General features: G+C 34.3%; 1 protein-coding gene across 1 annotated transcript; it reads right to left on the reverse strand.

The window, feature by feature from the left end:
• Positions 1–2,292: 2,292 nt before the first annotated feature.
• On the reverse strand, positions 2,293–24,339 carry LOC149084158 (aldehyde dehydrogenase 1A1-like). Its single transcript, XM_089234501.1, has 13 exons — positions 24,233–24,339; positions 20,981–21,043; positions 19,979–20,083; positions 19,021–19,161; positions 16,870–16,996; positions 16,611–16,672; positions 16,174–16,416; positions 15,609–15,711; positions 13,439–13,623; positions 12,596–12,918; positions 6,887–6,961; positions 4,119–4,158; positions 2,293–2,481 (listed from the first exon to the last, which is right to left on the reverse strand). The coding sequence occupies exons 2-13, from the start codon at positions 21,017–21,019 to the stop codon at positions 2,449–2,451; spliced, it is 1,476 nt and encodes a 491-aa protein (XP_089090627.1). The 5' UTR covers positions 21,020–21,043; positions 24,233–24,339; the 3' UTR covers positions 2,293–2,448.
• Positions 24,340–24,374: the final 35 nt, after the last annotated feature.

Genomic DNA, 24,374 nt, shown 5'->3' on the forward strand with positions numbered 1-24,374 from the left:
TGAGTATGTATGGCCCTAATGTTGTCAGACTTTTTGCTTGTTTCATATTATGTAGATATCAAAATGAAGGTAATGACAATAGTCTTTTTTTCAGATTTGGTTAATAAGTCTTAGTGGATTGACTCATTAACATAACACTGCAGTATTTTGGACAGTCACAAAATGGTGTCATTTTTTTATTGAATTTTATTTTCCTGTTTTATAAATCTCACTGATCCACTTTAAAACTGGGACAGTGGGAATAACCAAACCCTCTGGAAAATGCCACATCTTGGAAAAAGAGGATTTTTTTCCCCCTCCAGTTTTGTGTGCATGTAATAGTGCTCTCCATCCTCCCCAACTCCATGAATAATAAAAACAAGAAAATAATAAACAAGAAAAATACTTTCTTTTATTTAAACTATATGCATATTCCTATAGCACTTCAAAGGGAAGGGGAAAAAATTGTATTTCAAATGCCGTATCTCTGTTATCAAAACATCAGCAATAGCTGTAGCCCACTGGCTGTTGGTTGATAAACAGAGAGGGGATGGGAAATGTGTTATTAGAAGAAACATTGTTGCAATGTAGTTGGACTCGATTGTTGACATACAAGGCATCAAGTTAAGCAAGGTATCTGGTAGTTGCCTCTAAGAGGCTAACTGAATTATTTACGATTATCTCAAAAACATAAAATCGCATCTTGTTGAAATTTCCGCCTGTCAGACACTGATTAAATCCAATATTTCAATCCTCTTAGAACAAGTATTGCTGCAACAAAATTGTGTCTGAAATGGATGACAACTTTCAATTAAGAGGTTGCTTTATGAATACGGAGGCATCAGAATCACTATCCCACAAGCAGTGAACCTGCAGCAGCGATTCTGTGGTGATATCCACCACAGAATCGCTTTCCAGGTGTAGCTCTTTCTATTTCAGAAAGTAATTTTGAGTAAGATGAATACCTAATGGAAAAAACTTTTTTTTTTATAGCCCTTTCAAAGACTTCAATGTTTTTCGTGCACACTGTAAAACGCTTAGCATTAACCTGAACATAAATATCATGGTGTACTTGGTTTATCTTGCGCATGCATTTCTACCAAACAGTTCATACACCTCGTAAATAAATATCCCTAAAAGGTTTTTTCTAATCAAACACACATGTATTGTTGCAAAATGCAACTGAATTTTAAAGCTTGTGATGAAATATATCTGCCCCTCATAACCATACTATCGTATGTTCATTTTGAGATATTACTGTATTCTTGTAGTTCTCTCATTCTAATATATCTTTCATTAAAATATTTTAGCTGAAATTAGGATTGTTAATTGTAGTTAATAGACTCAATCAGTTAAATTTAAAACTTAAGATTTTAATCAAACTTGATTTGTTCAACAAAACTGATTGGATGTATTGAATTACATACCTACATATAGTATTTTGGATAAGTGACCATATTTAAAAATATTTGAATCAATATTTTGATTACATTTTTTGTTTGGCATGTGGAAATGCAATTCGAGAGTTCAAAGACTAAAATTCATTGTCTCCACTATGAACAACAGTTTTTCCTATTCTTGGCAGCATCAGCTCCTCTCCTCACATTTACCATTTGGGGGAAGTTCCTATATTGCAAAACAAGCAACAGTATAATCGAAAATAGTTAATTTCAGTTAATTTCTTAATCTATGTATTCCTGCATTTGTTTACATCTGGCGAACAGGAGCAAGAAATGAATAAAAAATATTTTTATAGTATCAATTAATATTATACAGTTACAACAAAAAATTTGGTTAATCGATTACAAATTTTAATCTATACAATACTATGGCCTTAAACTACAGAATGAGAACTACAAGAATACAGAAATATCTCAAAATTGACAAAAATAAACATACGATAGATGGCTTTTTTTCTCAGCTCAAGATATCAAGAAAACATTTTATTTTCTGGATATTATGCTTAGGTGAACTCGGAAAGAAAAGTCATCTTGTCGCCGCCGGGACAAGATGACTGTGCCTCACACCACAGTGCGTGAAATAAGGAAGGCAGGGTCGTGTCTCCAGTGATGTAGATGGTAGCATGCTTGCCCGGTATGCAAGAGGGCCTGGGTTCGCGTCCCGGCAAAGACGAGGTGACTTTTCTTTCCAAGTTCACCTCAGCATAATATCCAGAAAATAAAATGTTTCTTTGATACGATAGTATGGTTCTGATATACAGATTTGATAATTAGGAAAGCTTATTAAATACATATGGTATATGATTTCACAACACTTCAAGAAAGTAAAAAAATGCAAGTTCCACAAAAATAATTCTTTTCACTAACAAAATGCAAAAAGTTTATTCCAATAAACAATTTAAAATTTTCAATAACACATTATATATATAGCTCATATTGCACTACTTTTATGCGTAAAAGATCGGCTCAATCATATCAAAACTGTAACAGCGTAATCAATAACAGCAGCCTAGGAGTTTTTCTGTGGGATCTTTATCGTCACCTATAAATTATAAAAATGAAGATATGCTATAAAATATATGAAAACATGAATTTTACAGTGTTCATTTTTTTTTCAAAAATGTGTAGTCAATTATATACAACAGTCCCATGGGTCCCGCTAAAAAAAGGTTAGAAACCCCTCACATAGCCAATAGCAGCGGTCAGCAACCTGTCGATCAACCAGTAAATCGCGACCCCCCTCCCCCCCATTGGAGTGGATCACCAGACCATTTTTCCTGCCAATTTCTCTTCGAAAGTCCTTGCAAAAACAAATTCAAATCATGGATCCCAAATTATTTGCAGTTGTACTTTGATGGTTTGTTGACTTCTCATTTATGAGAATTACTTTGCTTTATTATAATTTGTAATTTAAGAATTACTTTTGCTTAGCCAGCAGTAATGATGATAGTGTGATCAGAGCCTGGCATCTCGTTCATGGTTTTTTAATACTAAATCCCAATGATAAGCATTGATTTTTTTGTTTCACTAGATTACTCAAAAATTCCTAAAATCTAACTCTCACAGTCACGTGGCTCTGAAAAAGAAGTCTAGATCTGGCCAGTTCTCTTTGAAATCCTCAATGACATCTCAGCACTGTGATATGTTGACAAAATTCTATGAATCTTAGACAAGGGACTTTCACTTCATGGCCTGCGGAGCTCTTTGATAATATATATGCTTGGTCAACAACATGTATAGCTGAAGGCCTCCACGTGAAGCTCGTGACATCACTAAAAAAGTTATTTCACATAGCAATTGGATATAGCAGGCCTACGAGTGTGATATATTTACCTTTTTTTGCAATATATATTCAATGACTATAGGTGAAATAACTTCTGCAGTGACGTCACGTGGAGTCCTTCTGATATAGATGGTGTTGGCTTGCTGCAGCATAGTGGCTTCCAGACTTAGGAATGTTAAATGTGGCCCGCACTATGTCTAAGGTTAAAGATACATTACTTAATAGTTACGTTTAAGTAAAGCCAGACTCTTCATTGCAGAGATGCACAATTTCTCATCGAAATTAATGGGAAATATCATGAAATTAGGATGCATAAACCATCGCACTTTCAATTTTTTTCACAGGAAATTCTATTAATTGATGTTCAAATGAATAACAGTCTGTGGGGTTTTTTTTTAACTTTAGAGGAAACAATTTTTTTTTTTTTTTTTTTTCCTAGTAAACTAGCATAGACTATTATTCCATCCAACTCCTATGAAAGTAGCATTACTTATGTCATTGTTTTCAGGGACAGAAGCTACATAGAATGTTATTCAGTCAAAAATCCGATTTCACAAAAAATTTAACACAGGCAGTTATTTGGCAGGGGTCTTCGATTCTGTGCTCAGATGGCAAAATGTTATGTCAGTTTTTTAAAATTTCACGATGGTGAATTTGTAAATAATATTTTGCCAATGTATGCGATACTGTGGCTTTTTGAGTCATTACAATTGGCCTGCGTTGTTTCCTCATAAAGAGAAAGAGGAAATTTTGCTACATTCCAAAATTTTAATGAACGAGACTACGGAATGCAAGCAACTCAATTTTTTGGGAAAAATGATAAAAAAATTTGTCATCTGAGCTCAGAATTAATCATTTTATTAGAATGAACTATTATAAAATAAATAGTCACTTACCGTTTTTATCTCATAGTATTCATGCAAGCTATCTTCTCCTCTGAAATATTCAAAGTAAACCAATAATAACCTCAGTCATCATCAGTGTCTTATCAAAATTTTAAATTTAATAAAGCAGTTACATGCTGATCACTCGCATCAATAAAATATATTCTTGAACGTAACTTTAGAATTTGTCTGACAAAAACGTCAATTTCTCATTGCCGTTAAACACAGCAATCAAGTTATCTATCTCAAAAGAATGCCAGATGCAACCCATCTAATCTGATCAGATTGATAAATTTTGTTGCACCATGGTTATTTCATGCTCTAATACATTACTACTAAACTACACATGCACCTCGTCCACATTCCTCTGTGGAACTACTAACGAAAATTGGTACATGCTGGACTGTGCATGTACGTGTAGTGAATCTGATGTGAAGCTTGTTTCTGTGTAATGTTTATTATGTGTAGCATCGCCATCTGCCATCAGTTTTTCTAACTATGAGTGAAGTGTGATGATTGAATAATTGTATCATTGTATGCCAGTTGCTCTCTGTGGAGAGAGTTTTTAACAGAGATATTGGCGCTTATTTGTACCAGACTCTAATGCACTGGTGGCTAACTTTATCCATACCCATGCTAATATGACAACAAAAATTTGTATGTATGTCAATGGGATCACATGAAAAATTTTACTGCCTTCAAAAACTTTTCACAATTTTGAAAATTTCTATGGCATCAAGTCATTCATAACACTATAGTATCCTTTCCCTCCCTCCTCCCCCCCCCCCCCCCCCAGTAACATGGATGTCACAGATTGGTTACTCTTCTCTCTGACAGGGTGTTCAGACTAGGATGATCAACTGAAAACTGGTTCTGAGAGGAGAAAGGCATTTAAGCCAGTGTTTCCCAAAGTGGGCAATGGAATGTTTCAGGGGGGCAGTAGAAGCTGCAGTTTTAGTATAGGATCCTGTGGAAAGATTTGAGTTTTGGGACGATGAGAAAAAAAAAAGGGGATACAGAACACAAAATTTACAAAACTATGATCTAAGCCCTAAACACAGATTTGAATCCAAACCTCCTATGCTAATCAACCTAGTCAACTGGCCTAATGAGATAGATTAAACCATACAACATTTAGAACAAGACTATGCTGTTGAAAGTTGGTGTGATAAGTTATAACTTATATGGAAGTTATTAACTAATAAACTGATATGGTAGACGATTCTTATTAAAATCACAAATAATGTCATCATTCGGGTAATGATGTCGTTTTTGCTAAGTACGGAATGAACCAATATCATAACATGGGAAAAAATTTGCAGTTATCAAGACTTTGGTTTATGTTCGAAAGTTTTTTTCTTGACTCATTTTTTCCCTATAAGTTATTCTTATCAACCTACAAGACTATGTAGGAGGTCAGAAGGTTCTCACATTGACAAAAATTTCTGTACACAGTTTACAATGTGCTAATTATGTCATAATAGCAACTATAATCCATGTATGTGTGTAAGGTAAAAAAAAATAGTCTGTTTCTTGAGGTTTGATTCTTCACAGAAAAATATTACCTTGGGGGGGGGGGGGGAAACCTGATTTAGGACAAATAAAATAAAATGCATGATTTAATGCATTTTGCATCTTATTTGACCAAACAGGACATGGTCACCAAACTTAGAACCAGAACTTTTTCCAATATAGCATGAATCGGTTATTGTTATGAGAAACTCAAGAGTCCTAATGTGATCACATTAAATGGCATGCACTGTATTTGGTTATAGATAAAAATTTAAACATGTAAGAACAATAAAACACATCTTTTGATTATAAAATCTAATCTGACCCTCTTATAACCTATGTAGTTCTTAAGTTTCTACAGTCATAGAGGCATAGTTTCAATTTAAAAAATGCTCAAAAACCGTTCAAAAAATTACCCAGCTTTGAGAGTGAAAATACCCACACAGTGTGTAACACCATAAAAAATCTATATTTTTATACACAGTCCCCTGTTTTTTTACTTCCAATTAGGAAGTTGTTGCACTGTCTCTCCTGAGGCCAACAAAAATTATTAAAGTGAAACTTCTATAGCAACATAAGAGTGAAAGTTTGTAAGGGAAATAAAGCCATCTCAAAAAGTGAAGTGCTTTCTTTTTCCTCACAACCCATTCCATTAATTAATTGTGTGAAGTTCCAAGAACCAGATGGGTTGTGGGGGGGGGGGGGGGATGTCAATAGATATTCGACTGTGTAAGAAAATAAAAAGAGTTTACCTTTCCCTACCACCACCACCCCCCCTCCCATGGCGCTGTACCCCGCTGGCTATATAAGAGTATATTTTGCGTGTGAATGCAAGTTTTGTGACTTCATAGTGAAAGCTCCTGATTGGCTGTGCTGTCATAACACTGCACACACAGCGCTTGAAGAATTAGCTTTAGCTTCAAGCACTTTGGTTGTACATCCAGAGCACTTACTAGACTTCAGTCGCGATAAAAAGTCCCTCCCCGATTCAGAGTCGACCATGATTATTGTCAGAAATTTTTAATGAACAAATATGCCACACATGGGGATTATTTTGGTATTTAATTAAATTTAAAATTTCTAAATTCAATTATAAATAATAAATTCAGTTGAAGTGAATCTAGTCATGTGAAACCTAGAAGTTTCACTTCTATCGTGTGAGGTTCTCAAGTCAATTTTTCTGAATAACTAGATTATGGAATTTAAATGTTTTATTTCAAAAATTCTAATAAAAATGAAATTTCAATATGGATTCTACAATAACTTACAATTCTCGTCCATGCCCAGACATTTTGAATCCTCCAAAGGGAGTCTGAATACATGTCGCATCATAACAGTTCACCCTAGAAGCATGAAAAATTTTCACACATGACACTTCACACATTGATGTTCATGAAAACAAAAATTGTTAATTTACAAAACACTAATTAATATAGTCCTAAAACAAGGAAGCTGGTTGTAAAATTCATAGAATCTGTTTACAGCCATTATTATGACTTTTTGTATTAAAATAAATTTGGGAATACATATGCAATCAAAGTACTTATTCAACAGTTGCATGAAAAAATAATTGAAGTAGTCTTTGCATTTTTTTAAACTGATGATTAAGTGTGAGGAGCTCATTTTCAAAAGGGCACATTTCCTTTTTTTTTTTTTTTTTTTCAAAATTCACCTTCCAACAGTTTTTAAATCTTTGAGATGAGCTCTATTGGATTATTTATGGAACAGAGTTTATTTGAAAGTAATTTTTTTGATAGAAATCACAATGTGTTAGTTCTATAGTTAGATGTTTGTACCAAAAGAGAACATATCCACCTCTTTCACTCACTCTGATATTTTTCATTCAAAAGGAAACATAACAAAGCAGTTGTCCTACTTGTGTTAAGGGATTTTTTCCAAAACAGCACATTTTCAGAAGGGCTTTCGAAGTCACATTTCAGAGTGATCATGTTTCTTATGTTACGCATGAGAGAGCAATAAGAGTACCTTCCTTGGATAGGCCCTCTGGAATCAATAGGTTGTGTAGAAATTTGATTTTTCAGATGTAATCAGCTCCAATTTTAATCAAAAGGTAACACATTTTCACTAATTTTCTTTCAAAATGGAACTGTTCCAGAATTCAAATGTAGATGACTCCCTTGAATGTTGAGCAAGAAATATACAGTAGAACCTGTTTTAAACGGAAACCCCTCAGATGCATTCACCCCAGCTTTTACAACAAAATAATAATTCAAGATATACAGAAGACTGGATGTTGTGAAGATATTTAGTATTTGAGATGTTCATTTTTTAAGGAAGGAAAAAACTCATCTCTGCCTCTACCGGGAGTCGAACCCGGGTCCCTCGATTGCCGGACGAGTGCTCTGAGCCACTAAGCTACAGAGGAGATAGAGATTTTCCTTCGCTAGAGCGTATATATGCCGAACGGAACCATGCAATGGCGGTGAAACCGATCAGCTAATAGCTCATGGACGACGAGCCACCAGAGGGCTATATATATGACATGAATGTCGCTCTCCACTTGTTAATACAAGATATACAGAAGACTGGATGTTGTGAAGATATTTAGTATTTGAGATGTTAATTTTTTAAGGAAGGAAAAAACTCATCTCTGCCTCTACCGGGAGTCGAACCCGGGTCCCTCGATTGCTGGACAAGTGCTCTGGACAAGTGGAGAGCGATATTCATGTCATATATACAGCCCTCTGGTGGCTCGTCGTCCATGAGCTATTAGCTGATCGGTTTCACCGTCCATTGCACGGTTCCGTTCGGCATATATACGCTCTAGCGAAGGAAAATCTCTATCTCCTCTGTAGCTTAGTGGCTCAGAGCACTCGTCCGGCAATCGAGGGACCCGGGTTTGACTCCCGGTAGAGGCAGAGATGAGTTTTTTCCTTCCTTAAAAAATTAACATCTCAAATACTAAATATCTTCACAACATCCAGTCTTCTGTATATCTTGTATTAACAAGTGGAGAGCGACATTCATGTCATAAAATAATAATTACCCCCTTCTGAAAAATAGAATTATGCATTTCAAACCCTCTGATTAAGTCGTTTTTCTTTTACGGACAAATTTTTTTGTTCCGTGTTTCCAAAAAGAGAGGTTTTACTGTGTTTAAATATTCTTATACCACTCCCATATGCTGCTACCTGATAGGTTATTTTCCTCTTTCGTAAAGCAGTCCATATTCCGGGGAATACATTTTTTACTTTTACTGTAAATTTATTAGTCAGACCTCAGTATTCGCGGATTTCATATTTGCGGTCATTTTTCCTAGTTTTCTGGAAAGCACTGTTGCGGTGTTAATTCTTGTATTGGAACAAAAAAACTATAAATTTTATACATTAAATGTTTTAAAAAACTCTCTTAATGGTTTTTTTTAGTGCTGCTGTAAATGTATGTAAAATACTGTATTTAAATGTTTCTAAAAGTGAAAAACTTGAACGAAAAATTTCAAATATTGACAATGATTAGCTTCACTGTTGCCGTTTCCCATTATTATGTCATGAATAAATCTACAATCTGATATATCAAGAAAACAACTTTAAATTCGATCAGCCATTGCTGTGACCAGCCTCCAACTCCTTCTCTCGTAGAATTTTAGAAATGTTTTATACAGATCAGTTGTACAGTTTCCTTTGGATGCGCCTCTTGGTTTCGATATCCTAAGCAAACACAAAGAAGAATTCTGGACATAGCCCAGCGCTTGCGAGTAGGCCTCAGATACATACAACATGTATCTGAGGCCTACTCCACCACTGCAAATGACGTCATATGTTGTCACAAGGAATCTGTGGCTGAGCAGTTATATTGAATACTAGCTATAATACCCGGCGCTGCCCGGGTTTTCTTCAATGAGGCTTTTTTTGGATAACGTGATATCTCCCCCTCTTTTTCTTGAGGGACATACAAACCGTGTCCAAGTTAACCAATATGGCGACCTGCGCGATTCATGAAATAAACAAATCTAGATTTACACAGAAACGTAGAAATGAATATATATTTTTCTTTTTTTAAGGGGCGCTAGGTATTTCGATCCCCCCCCCCGAACTTCAAGTTATCCATCTGTCTGTTCCAGCTTCCAAAAATCCTTAGTTAAAGCTGTGGAATTTTTTCGATGCACTTTTCACGGGCTCATAACTAACTTTAAAATATCCTAACCCACATGAATTTATGCAAATAAATATCGAAAGAGACAATATGGAGACATTAATTTTCATACTTGAGAAGATATAAATGAAATCAATGATATTGCTCGAATATCCAACTCAAAAGTATAGGTTTGGCTAATTACTTCATATTTAATCTCCTGGGCTTTGTATATCTCTAAGCGAACTGAATATTTCAAAAATTGAGAATTCAATACAATTTTTAAAATTATTGATGGGGGCAGAAAATCCCTCTAATTTCCGCATTTCTACAGCAAAATCGCCAATCGCAAAATTTGCACTGATTTCTATGAGGATCACCCTTTTCCTGACTCTCAAAGCGATGCTGATGATGATTATGACGTCTATTCAAAAAGCCTCATTACTGAGAGTATATTGAAAATGTGGCAAACCATTATAAAGGCATAAACTATTATACATATACTAACAGGATTAAAGAAGTGACAAACCGTTGTAAAGGCATATACACGTCTGAAACGCATTGCTAGGGAATCACGGTAACCAAAGTAAACGTTCGGAAAGTGATTGTTGAGGCCCAAAAACCATTGTTGCCAGACAGTTTTTTTGCCCGTTTGGGGCATTTGCCCTGGGCTGACAAAATTTTAAAGTAGCCTATCGTTCAAGTCGGGTCCCATTTGGTATATATGCAAAATTTGGCGACAATCGATCTAAAATTATAGATTTGTATACAGAACATACACACACACAGACAGACAGACAGAAAATCAATTTTATATATATAGATGAAGCCCACAAGACCAGCATTTTCCATCTGGATGAAGATGTTATCAATATTCTGTCACTGTAGGAGCAGTCTTTTGAAAAGGAATACAAGTTATGGCTCATGCACCCAAACGTGGACATCGATGCAAATCAGGTCATGCTGTCTGGTGCTGAATGCATTAAGATGGATCCTAGAACAGTAAAGATCTATATAGATGGCTCCAAGTGTTCTGATGGCACAGGGTGCACTTATGTAGTGATAAAAGTGATTTCAAGCTGAAGTATGTGCGATTTTTAATACCATTTCAAAGGCACACGTCTTATTGAAAACAGTGTTGATCTTCTCAGACAGCGCTTCATGCCTGTTATCAATCAAAAACCCATCCCATGTTTTATGCATCGTAATATATGGGAGATTCGTTGAATTTTATGAGCCAACACGAGAATCCGATTGGCCTGGGTTAAAGCCCACACGGGCATATTTGCCAAGGAAATAGCCGACAAGCCTGCCAAGGAGGCAAGATTATACTGAAAATCAATGAGATTGGTATATTCTAGATTGGATAAATTCAATTCCAGATTCTATCATGGTTACAAGACAAGATTATTCTTTGATTATCTACATAAAGGCAATGTTAAGATTATGGACTGATTATCTGTAGATGATGTTATGATCACAATTTTTTTTAAATTCCAGATTCTTCACTGTACATATGGAATATCGTTGTTTGTTATTTCCTCATAAATTAATAAATTTCCAGATACACCTTCCCCCAGGAAAGCTTCGATATCTCTGAGATGAGAAGTGTCCCCGGTCTTTCAATATTCAGTGTATCTACACCTGCTACTATATAGCTGTGGATCCACTTGTCTCTCATAGAAAGTGCCGTTTTTCTATGGGTGAAATAAAAACGTTATGCAAGTTATACATATGACTTGTATACTATAACCATCATTATTAAACCGTCTGCAAATCCGCGAACATTGGAGAGAAAGAATAAATCACCTTTCCCAATATTTTGTATAAACAATAGAAAAACTTGGAAACACTTTTCCTGGATTGGTTTAAATGATGTTTCATTCTGGAAGCCCAAAGATCCTAGAAGCTGTGAGAATAAACCAGCATTGCATTGTTTCCATGACAAAGACCCATCTTTGGTACGTTTCTGACACATAGAAAAACCGATTAAGAAGGCCTTATTACCATACTCTAACAAATTAACTGAAATAAAGATGAAACGGCTAAAAGACATTGATATTCTTTCAGAAAACATCGTTGAGAATCACAAGAAGTTCTCTTCTACTTCTGTTGCACAAAGCAAAAAAATATGAGACATCTAAAAACAAAAAGTTTATAGTTTGTGTTATTCAGATTTTCTGTATTCATGGTCACCCCTGGAACGTAACCCCTGCAAATACAAAGGAACGACTGTGATTGTGGAAATGTTCCCATGCTACAGTTCTGCTCCTTGTATATTCTTTCTCATGCCTTCTTTTCCCTATCTTCTTTTTTTTGGTGTGAGAATGTGTTTAGATACAAAAACAATTATAGAAAAATCAACTTAAAATCAAATTCATACACACTACAAGGTTTCATCAAAATTAAAAATATCAAGATATTCATAAATTTATTTATAAAATGATTAAAATTGTAGGACTGTAGGACTGGACTTTCTAAAATAATAACCCTTTGAAGAGGACCTCCAGGAAAAGTCTGACCCAGGGCCCCGAGAAAACATGCTACAGTTCTGCTCCTTGTATATTCTTTCTCATGCCTTCTTTTCCCTATCTTCTTTTTTTTAGTTTGAGAATGTGTTTTCATAGTAGTCAAATCACAAACAACGTCTGTCATTTCATTTTTTGTGAAGTTATTTATTCAAATGAATATCAACTGAGTGTCATAAAACTTAAGGGGTGGCATCTGTCAAGTTTCGCCACTATCATTTGCCTTGAAATAATTTTTTATACTCCATGGTGGGGGGAGAATTTGAAAATAATATTAAATAAGCAATTAAATTGGGAATAAAATATTCACAGAACCATTTCTTGAAGTTTTTGAATGAAGTAGCATCTAACACATACCACACTGAACCAGCTCTTATTCCTTGAGCACAAAGCAATGCAGTGTCTATGTTCTGTGTCAAGACTCCAGCTCCAAGTCCATACATTGTGTTATTAGCCCTCTTGATGACCTCATCAAGTGTCTTGAACTTCAAGATCTGCTGGACTGGACCAAATATTTCTTCCTTGGCTATTCGCATGCTGTCTGTAACATTGGCAAATACAGTTGGCTGGATGAAATAGCCGTTGCTTTTGATTCTATCACCTCCACAAGCAAGAATAGCTCCTTCCTTCTTGCCACTGTCTATAAGATCCATTATTTTAGAGCATTGCTCTTCATTGATCTAAGAAAATATAGAAAGATACGAAAACAATTATAGAAACATCAACTTAAAATCAAATTCATACTCACTACAAGGTTTCATCAAAATTAAAAATATCAAGATATTCATAAATTTATTTATAAAATGATTAAAATTAACATACTGTAGGACTGGACAAATCGTTAAAGAATCTAAGCTCCAGAAAATGATCTTAGGCGATAAACAAATTCCTTTACCGAAAGGAAAAGGTACAAAATAATGCTTATTTTGACTTTTTCAGGGCATAGTGACCCTCTTTCAAGTTGGCAGAAAAGCTGCTATAAATTCAAAACATTTTGTGCTGCTCTCAGCCTGCAATTTAGAAAGTACACAAAGAACATTTTAAAGTTCCAATACCAATTTTTTAGTAGTCTCATGACCACCTGGCATTTGTCTATCCCTTCATACTGTTTTAAAAGCAAAGTTTCAAAAAGTATGTCATGGTACTACGAGAGCAAATATTTCCATTTTTATAATGAAAAAAATGTTTGTTTTTTTTTACCTGAGGACCATGTTCAGTATTCTCATCAAAAGGATCACCAATAATACGCTTCTGAGCAAGTTCGACACTCTTCTTAACAAATTTGTCATGTATGTTTTCTTGCACGAATGTTCGTGTCCCAGCGCAACACACTTGACCCATGTTGGCAAAAACAGCAAAATGAGCAATCTCCACAGCTGTGTCCACTATGAATAGTAAAATAATTTATTTATTTATTTATTTTTTGTCTCTGCTATAAAGAAATACTGATATTCACGTATGTATACATATAAGCATAATACACTCTATGCTTGTTATAACTTCACATTTTTCATTCCATGTGATCATTCTATTGCAATGACTGGTATCTTAAGTCTAAAATGTTTTCATTTAACAACTTTCTTATCTATATTTTCCTTTCAATATAATGACCCCTTGATGCAACGTTTATTTCTGACAGAACAAAGGGGTTGTTCTAATGAGCATCTACGTTAATATTCAAAAGTTTGGGCACTTGACAAAGAATTCCATCAGTTCAAACCACCTATGTTCAACCATATTCAGAATTACCATTGAGTGAGAATATATAGCTGCCAGTCAATAAACATCATGCAGCTTCTGGAAGCAATCCTACACTTCTAATCTTTTCCTACCAATCATAATGCTTGCTGTGATGTTGTGTTCACATAATCCAATAACACGAAATAACATTCTTGCAGACTTTCAATACATTTCATCTTTAATGTATCTCGCAGCACCCATAGACAATCTCTCAAAGCAAACTAAAGCCCTGTTTACATGAGAAACATGTTACATAACTCAGGAAGTTACAGGTAACAGGATTTTCATTACAACCCATTTACATGGAGTTTAGTTTATTCAGGCATCCCCCCACTCCGGAAGTCATCACTGGTCAACTGGGTTGAATGGAAATAGTTGGCTCAAGATGACTGTTAAAAGAGCTCGTTTTCACAGTGCAAAGGATAATGGGAGTGAGGTCGGAGTCACCCACCATTCTTCCACAAAAAAGATGGGCTTCTTTTGAGGGATCTCTATCCCACCTTTCCCCCCCCCCCTTCCATGAGAAAAAAATTAGCCATGCAAGTAATAATCACTAAAGCAACCCACAATCTTACACATGTAAACAGGGCTTTAGATCAGTGGTAGGCTATTAGGAAATCACGGATTTAGCACATTCCCAACAATTTAAGAAAAAACTTTTCAATTGAATTACCATAATGGTAATTATTTCGTGGGAGTGAACTATCATGAGTGAGTAGCAATAGAGATTGTCAAATATTAAAAAAATTGTTAGCGATACCAAAAATATTTGGTTATAGTAAGTTGAAAATGAAGAAACATTTGCTTATAACATTAAAAAAAATTCTCAAAATTGTGTGGCCCCAGTTTTTTCTTCTCTCTCTTCAAAAATTAAACATGACAACTCTTATCATGGCGCACATGCTTCACAAAAATTACTCTGAGGTACTTCTAACGAAGAATGGACGAAGTCAAATTTTCAATCCCCTCTCTTCCTATTTTTGAGCAGCCCAACTATACACATGGGATGTGATGCTTTCATTCACCTTTTATCTCTTCCAGTGATTAAGAGGCCACGAGACCAGAACTTACAGTTTTCGAATGACAGGAAATTGTGTTAAAAAAATTTCCAGATGAGCAGAAAAATGTTGATGAGCCTATGGAGCCAGAAAAGTGAGCAGTGATATAATTGAGAATTTTGACTGCTCAGTTCGTCGACTAAATCACTTTGAAAATATGAAACTATGCAAAACTGAGAATCAATAGCTGTGAAACCAAAAATCAATTTCATGACTAGAGTTCTGTTCATTTGTTAATATTAGAATGAAATGATCTAAGAGACGTTTTTTAGTGCAGATAAAGCAGCAATTTTCTACAATTATATAACCTGATAGAGCAAAAAATATACATATCCACTTATAAGAAGTCTGTTATAATGATAATTTTCCTCATGATTGTGAATTGTCATAATAGCAGACTTTTACTGTATTTCTTTGAACCAATCTCTTTAGGATCAACATAATTTACAAAATTTTAAATAAAATATGGGCAAGACAAATATTTTTGGTACTTCAATCTATTTGTTTGAATAGTGTTTTATAAATGAAATATGTTTTTTCATCTCAAATGAAAACTATTCGGAATTACTTACAGTCAGCATCATCAAATACAATGAGAGGGCTCTTGCCTCCCATCTCCAAAGTAACACGTTTACAATTGGATTCACCTGCTGCAGTTTGAATCAGCTTACCGACCTATAAATAGAAATGTGTTTAGTAAAAGAGTTGTATAAACTAGTATATCATACCTCATGCACATGTATGGCAAAAACGAGTTTATGAATGAAAAACAATGAAAACTATCATAATGCAAATTAATGTATTGGAACTATACAATAATTTAGTCAGTTGCTATCAATCAAGATGGCATGTAGTTTTGTCTATTGTTACGTGAAAAGTTAATACTCTTCATTATAACAAGAGAGACCTGGATTATTAAGTAGAAAAATTAATTTTATAGTCAAAATATTTTTATATATGTCAAGTCAGCAAACTTCACATAATTACAAAAAGTTAAAATAAATTGCTAAATTTTTAAATTTGCATCTAACATAGTGTTTCAATTACTTCAAAAATTTATAAGTTGGATTGATTCATCACATGGCATTAACTAAAAACAATGTAGCATCTCAATAAAAAAAAAAGGAGAAAATTTACTTCTGTTGATCCGGTAAAAGCAACTTTGTCTATGTCAGGATGTCTCGCAATTGCTGCACCAGCAGTAGGCCCATACCCAGGTACTACATTAACTACTCCAGGTGGAAAACCAGCTTCTTTCACAAGACTGGCCAGATATAGTGCTGTCAATGGCGTCTGTTCAGCGGGTTTCAGAATTACTGTGTTGCCTATAGCCAAAGCTGGACCAAACTTCCAAGACACCATAACAAGAGGATAATTCCACTGAAACATTTAAAAAAAATTAAAGAAAAAGAACATTCAACATCATAAAGCAAAAATCTTCCCATACCCTAGCTGAAAGCTCAAGAATTCTAAACAGAAGAATTCAAGTCTCGGTCCTATCCACCCTTCGGTTTCAAAGCAATTCACACAGTTTATCAGGAAAATGAAAAATTCATTAAAAAGAAAATTTGTACCGGTATAATTTGACCACAGATTCCAATTGGTTCCAATCTTGTGAATGAAAAAACATCGCCATCTGTCAAAACAAAAAATGCCTTTGGAAATATGCCTATAAATTGTATATAGTTACAAATATAATTTTATTTTCCTACTAGAATTTTTTTCTTTAACTCAATAAAAATGTTAATTAATATCAGACAATACATAAACGAATTTATTTAAGAAACAATTTCACAGTTCTATAGTTTAATGTAAAAGCCAAATAGTATATACCTGCAGGAATGGTCTTCCCATGAAACTTATCTGCATAACCAGCATAATATCGAAATGCACTGGCGACAAACTTGATTTCTTCCAAAGTGTCTTTGTGTATCTTACCGCTATCAAGAACTTCCAGATCCTTTGAAAATAACAAACACATTTCCGTTTTTGCAGTTATTACTTAACAAAAAGAACAGCCTCTACCTTGCACTTTACAATAAGAGCATAATCTATTTAAGAGCATGGCCTTGAAAAAAAACCTTGATGTATAAACTTGAGATTAATTTATCAAAACAAAAAAGTTTTATTTCTTCTCTGTTCATGACTAAGCATGACAACTGACCCAACTTCTCTAGTGTTATTTTACCTATTAGCAGGTTAACTTAAGTCCAAATACTACTTTGCAGGAAAATTAGAGATGCAAGTTACATGTATATGCTTATGTAGAGTGGGGGAGAAATGGGCACCTTTTTCACAGAAATTTCTCCGTAAGGTATAAAACTTTATAATTGATAAATCAAGAATCTTTCCCTTGAGATAGGAAAAAATATATAAAACTCCGAAATAAGTAACAATGTATTTTTTATGAGTCATTTAAATTTGCAAAAAAAAATTGTCCCATTCTTCCCTCTCCTGTATGGAAAGAGTGAGATACGGGTATGGGACAATAATTAAAAAGTAAAAATTTAGTTAACATTGAAGTGGAATAAATTTATAGGGCCACAATGTTGATAAAACTTAGAGAAACTATATTCCTGGGACCAGATTTAAATAAAATAATGACATTCTATACAAAAAGTTTGAAGGGAAAAAATCATCTGTTCAGAAACAAAAAATTACATATTTATCAAAAACAGTAATGAAAGAATCTGAATAAAAGTTGAATGCCTATAAATACAAGAAAACTATTCAATTTTTATTATTTGATATTTTCAAACTAATAAGCCAATTAAACTAACTAAATTGAGGTTGTCCCATTCCTTCCTCTAGTGGATTCATTATATAACAAAGACTCAAACACAAACCATCCAATTTTCAGGCTGAATGTCAAAGCCTCAATATATTCAGAAATGTTCTCTTTTAACAACTGTACATCTGATTCACATTCAAAAAGTTATACAACTAAAAAATTAATTCACAAAATTGAATGCATTAACTTTTGAATACTGAAAATTAATTTTTTTTCAATTTATAACAGGGTAAATCTTCTTTGTCTAAAGTTTGTTAGCAATAAATGTTAAGCATTGAAGCTTCACACACTGGAAAAAACAAGATCAAATTAAAGTAATTTATTTAGCCGTAAAAGCAACTGTCCCACTCTGTCCCATACCTCCCTACTCTCCCCCATCATTCTAGATTATGTATTATATGGAAACCAGTGCATTTATAAAATGGCACAAGAGTTTCAAAACTTTTTTAAATTTGCTCCCTTGAGCTTCCAAAATCTGGACACACCTCCCTAAGTTGCATTTTTTTAACAAAGAAAAAAAAATCATGACTAGAGCTGATGAATGAATGCCAGAACTCTGTCATCGGACTTATCCTGTTGTCGAGATCTCTTCCAGCCCAGCTTCATGGCAGAGCCTGGAACACTTCATTATTGAATGGAAAAGAAAAGAAAATATTACAAATATAAAAAATTACGGCAATATATTTTCATAGGCAATTGGGTACTGTAACGTTCAACAGATTTTGTTGTGATAACAACTGAGATGGGGTTGGGCGTTGCAACAGCATTGTTGGAGTAAAGTTCATAGGTTTTGTTATTGTGATCACAGCTTAAGGGAAAAAAAGGTATCACCAAACAGTTTTAAAAAAAATAATAAATTCTCGTGGCTCCCAGGAAGGTATACCTCACAGTGCTTGAAAAACTTATGTAGCTTACAAATTTATTTTAAACACATAACCTTTAAATATCACTTGATTCAATTCCCACCATTCCTCAATTTATTGTGTAAAGAATGAAGGCATTCTTTGAATTTGAGTTTCCGCAGTACGAAGTGTGAGCAATTAAAACTGATACAAGAATTTATTTGAAGAGGAAAAATTTATTTTTAATAAGATGAACAGAACATTCAAATCAATATCCACATAAAAATTTTACTTTGTAACTTTTAGTATGAATGCCCTTTTCTTCAATGTATAAGTTAGTTATAAGCTTACTGTGATATACTCCAAATCTCTCTCCACAAGTTCAGCTAATTTGAAAAGGAGCCGACCTCTTTCTGAAGCATCCATTGTTCGCCATGTGGATCCTAATTCAAACGCTTCTCTTGCAGCTGTAACTGCTTTATCTACATCAGCCTTTCAAAAAATATATCCAAAATTGTATTTCAAATAATTGTTATTCAACTAATAGACATAAAATAACCACTTGATCACCTTATTACAATTTGCTTATAACTAATAACATACAAATTGCTTATTTCTCATTGATTGGCCAATTCTACAAACACTTTTAATAGATTTATCGTTTTTGCATTAATTACTCATAATGAGAATAATTATATTCTTCGATTATTTTGCTTGTTTATTTTTAATACAATGTCTCATTTACAAACTAATTTTCTGGTTATAAACAATACACTATTCCTTTAAACGTATTTTCCATTTACAAACTCTCAATTTTACCAACTATTTTTCATGTTTGTATGGGTTCATAAAAACGAGCATCACTGTACTAACAATAAAAACTGTGAAGCAAATTTCATAAATGCAATGAAACAAACATTAGCCATTTCAAAATATGATATATGTCACTGAGATATAAGTTATTTGTCTCACTTTCTTTCAAAAAACATTGGTACTCTTCCATTATAACCATATCATTTGGCACCTCCTTTGTCTTTTTTGGCAAATTTTCTTGAAATTTATGTCTCTTGTTTAGTGTGTTAAATATTTTCTTTAAAGGTGTCTATAAATTAGTTTTTTTTTCCAAACAAGGTGTGCAAAAAGAACTAAACGAAAATTTGATAATTTGGTGTTAAAAATGTGTGGTATAGTTATAACAGAAGAGTACCAAAACACTTTTTGGTTGTCAATTTAATAACTCACCATTTCACAAAAGTTTTTGATATGATTACATCATAATAACAATAATGAAAATGTCATAATGACTTACAGAATCTCCCTCCTGAACATCGCATATTTTCTTGCCATTAGCAGGGTTGATTGTAGGGAAAGTCTTCCCACCGACAGAATTGTGCCATTCATTGTTAATGAAAATCTAAAACAAAATTTGTAATTTAGTCATTAAATCACTCTTCTAAAAATTAACAGCTGTCATTGTTGATTATAAACTAAGTTTATGCTCAACTTTTTTTTAATTTGTTTGTTAAAGTAATGGTGCCATAATACATAATTAAAATGCATTATAAAAAAATTTTCAACCCCAGAACTTGAAACAGTGGCATTGATTGCAGAGAAAGAGAACTGTTAACCGAGTTATGATCATTTGATGATGGATAGATGAAGCAAATATGCATGGCCTCTTATAAACTGGTCCTCATCTTGGTATACATAAGTCTACTACTCATACTGAAAGATATCAGTAGTTTATGAAGTCAAAGTTTAACATTTTTGCTCATTTTGTGAGACTCTCGTAAATCAAAGTTTTACTACCTCTCAATAAGTTAATTAGAAACACCATGGGACAGAACATTTTGCTTACTAAAAGAGAACTTCCATTAATTTATCATGAAATACAATGAGGTCCTATTTTGCCAGATTCAAAAGTGTCTGTCAAGAGAAGTTGTCCAGTAATGAGAAGTCTCTTAACCTTTCAACCTTGAGATGTCCACAAGATTCACATATCTACTTCTCGAAAATTAATTAGAAAAAAATTCCTCTTCCCCCACCCCCATTCATCCAATCCTCAATAGGCAATTCAACAGCCCGCTAAGCTCAACATGTATTCGCAATAAAAGTAGTGTTTAAGGATCAAACACTACCCATTCAATGATTAACATTAGACTTATTTGACTTTCAACATGTGTCAGAGATATGTTTTGCGTCCTTCACTGACAATGATGAACATTGATTGATGGTGTTAACTTGAAAAAAGATGCAAGATACTCTATCTATCAAATGAAATAATAAATCCATATGAGAAAAAACACCTTACCTTTGTATATTTTATCTCTGGATTTTTATTCGGTGCCATATTCAAATATCTGACAGTCACAAGCTAAGCATACAAAGATAAATTAATAAATCATAAAAAATTTCAATAAATCATAGTATTTAAATCATTTAAAATATGCAATTATATAGACCCATTTTAACAAGTCTTTGAGTAACAAACACTGTCATTTTCTTAATGTGTGTCATTTTCTTAATCCATTTATAGGCATGAAATATGTGAGAAAATAAATTTCTTTCTTAATGACTTTCTCCTTTTTCTAATACATGTTGCCATGTTCATAGGGGTTATCGAGTATCTAAAACATCCTGTGTTTTACCCAAGGCTCCTATACATATCTATATTATACACTACTAGCCAAAGCGCTTGAAGAGAGCGCTTTGGCTCTCCGCAAGCGCTTTGCTACTGGCTATAATACCTGGCGCTGCCTGGGTTTTCTTCAATGAGGCTTTTTTGGATCACGTGATATCTCCCTTTCTTTGAGGGACATGCAAACCGTGTCTAAGTTCACCAATATGGCGACTTCCTGCGCGACTTATGAAAGAAACAAATCTAGATTTAAAGAAACGTAAAAATAAATATTTTTTTTTCTTTTTTTAAAGGGTGCTAAGTATTTTGATTCCCCCTTTTGAACTTCAAGTTATCCATCTCTGCCTGTTTCTGCTTTAAAAAATGCTTAATTATAGCTGTGGAATTTTTTCGATGTACTTTTTACGGGCCCATAATTAATTTTAAAGCAACCTAAACTATATGAATTTATGCAGTTCAATATTAAAAGACAATACGGAGACATTAATTTTCATGCTTGAGAAAATATAAATAAAAAGTTGAAATCAATGTTATTGCATGGATATCCAACTCGAAAGTAGGTCCGGCTAATTACTTCATATCTAATTTTCTGGGCTTCGTATATCTATAAATGAACTCAATATTTCAAAAATCGAGTATTGAATACAATTTTTAAAACTATTGATGTGACAGAAAACCCCACCAAATTTCCGCATTTCTACATTAAATTCGGCAATTTTAGCACTGATTTCTATGAGCGTCACCCTTTTCCTGACCCTCAAAGCGATGCTGATGATGATTATGACATCATTCAAAAAACTTCATTACTGGGAGTATTGAAAATGTGGCAAACCATTATAAAAAGGCATAAATATTATACATATACATAGCCTTGAAGAAATCACAAACCATTGTAAAGGCATATACACGTCTTAAACACATTGCTAGGGAACCACGGTAACCAAAGTAAACGTTCGGAAAGTGATTGTTGAGGCCCAAAAACCATTGTTGCCCGACAGTTTTTGCCCATTTGGGGCATTTGCCCTGCTCTGACGAAATTTTAAAGTAGCCTATCGTTCAAGTCGGATCCCATTTGGTATATATGAAAAATTTGGCAACGATCTATCTGAAATTGTAGATTTGTATAGAGAACATACAGACAGACAGACAGAAAATCAATTTTATATATATAGATTATTAGCTGGAGCACATGGGACAGATACAGAGTCCTGAATGTTAATCTTCCTATACCTAATTGGCTCAACTACTACTCACATTCGTGCCTCGAAACTGGCTCAATAAACCCTCCAATAAGCTTGGGGTACCTCGGTTGTCTCAACAGGGCATGATTTTTTATTGGACTATTACCATGTTATGCTATGCCCTTGGCAATGTTTGGTTATGCACCAAGTCCACAATTAAGGCTTTTTAACAAAGCACATATTTCTTCACCTCTCCGGCCCTTTAACTACTACTTAACCGTAGAAGCACGTCATACACATTCACCTTAGAAATTTCTAATGAATTCCTACATGTTAAAATGTGTTCAGAGTTGCAAGTGTAGCCCTAATGTATCTAATGTCGTCAAAATTATCACGTTTTGTGTTCTTCTCTGGAGTTTTTTTTCTTTCATTTAAACCCAGCACAATTGTTATCTATCGCCATGGGCAATTTACCACCGAATGAGTTGTACCAGAAGTATGCATGTGCACCTAACAATTTGAGTGTTATCTATTGTTGTGCATGGATCGCTAGTGCTACCATCTATCTTTTAGACCAGCGGTTCTCAACCTTTTTTGACTCGGGGAGCCCTTTCAGTATGTAATTTCTATGGCGGAGCCCTGTTTGACTCGAGGAGCCCTTTTTTCTATATAATTTTTATGGCAGAACCTTGTAGGCCTCTCTTATTTACTTATCTATCAAATTTACTGATTCATTTTATTTTCCTCGAGTCCCCGCGGAGCCACTGGGAGTTGCACACAGAGCCCTTGGGGCTCCACGGAACACCGGTTGAGAACCGCTGTTCTAGACTATGAGTGAAATGTAATGATTGAATATTTGTACCATTGAAAGTCTGATGCTCTTTGTGGCTAGACTTTATAAGGAGATAGGCTCACAATCAGGCCTCGAAGTTAGGAACCACAAGAAACCATCTTCAACCGTCCACCAACTGTGGAGTTCAAACCTTGGTTCTTAGGATGCCAGTCCGTTACTATCTGTCGCCATGCAGTCATTGTATATGAATGATGAACGTGCCAATATATACGAGAATGCAAGGTTTCAATAAAAGATTACATATAAGCAAAAACTCACAGCAGAGCATACAAGCCAACTCCAGTCAATACACAGTCACCACACAATCATACTGCTGTATTCCACTTGTGCTGCCATCTGTCTAATATATTTTGAAGTAGAGATGGTAAATGCTGTTTTTTCATGTTATGTAAGTATTGTGTTAATCTACCTTCTATCCGCAGGGAGACTTTTTGAATCAGTAGACCGGCTCGCATTAGCGCCTGAAAAAAGGGGTTTGCACCCCCTCCACTGTATAAAAGTCTATGGAAACAGTATCCCCCCCCCCCCCCGCTAAAGTTCGCTGCTCAGGGAAATTAGCCCCGTCATCCCTCCCTAGTTCGGCCCTAGGAGTCACAGCAAACACATATCGAGAACCACCTACACTATAGACTGAAAAATAATTGGTTCGATACACCAACTGAAACTTTTTTTCACACCTAAATCTTGCGCCCCCCCCCCCTAGTTCCGGTCCTGATACTAACTCCTAGTATCAATATTTAATGAGATAACTTCGAGAAAATAACTTTCGTTCATTTTAATTAACAAATTCGTTTATTTTAATAATTAATAAGTTAATTTACTTTAGTAATTAGTGAATTCGTTTATTTTAATTTAATAAATAAATAAATATCGTTCATCAGATAAATTTACCTATCTTATCCTACCACTTCAACTGGAAGGATGGGGATATCAGAAATCGTAGTTCCAAGGGTTATCACATGGAGGTACCGGTTATCAGCATTTAAAAAAAAAGTAAATAAAGCTTTGTGTTGCCAGATAATAAAATAAAAAA

This window comes from Pholcus phalangioides, unplaced genomic scaffold (genome assembly GCF_987345545.1).
Source record: "Pholcus phalangioides strain wild (caught in Gottingen) unplaced genomic scaffold, Ppha-v1.0 ptg000008l_1, whole genome shotgun sequence".
In the NCBI taxonomy this organism is placed as follows: Eukaryota; Metazoa; Arthropoda; class Arachnida; order Araneae; family Pholcidae; genus Pholcus; species Pholcus phalangioides.

Coding starts and splice junctions, on each gene's coding strand:
- LOC149084158 (XM_089234501.1), bottom strand. CDS start 21,019: ATGGCACCGAATAAAAATCCAGAGATAAAATATACAAAG. Junction 16,997..19,020: donor GAGATTTGGAGTATATCACA/GTAAGCTTATAA, acceptor TTATTTTCAAAG/GATCTGGAAGTTCTTGATAG. Junction 12,919..13,438: donor ATACTGAACATGGTCCTCAG/GTAAAAAAAAAC, acceptor ATATTTTCTTAG/ATCAATGAAGAGCAATGCTC.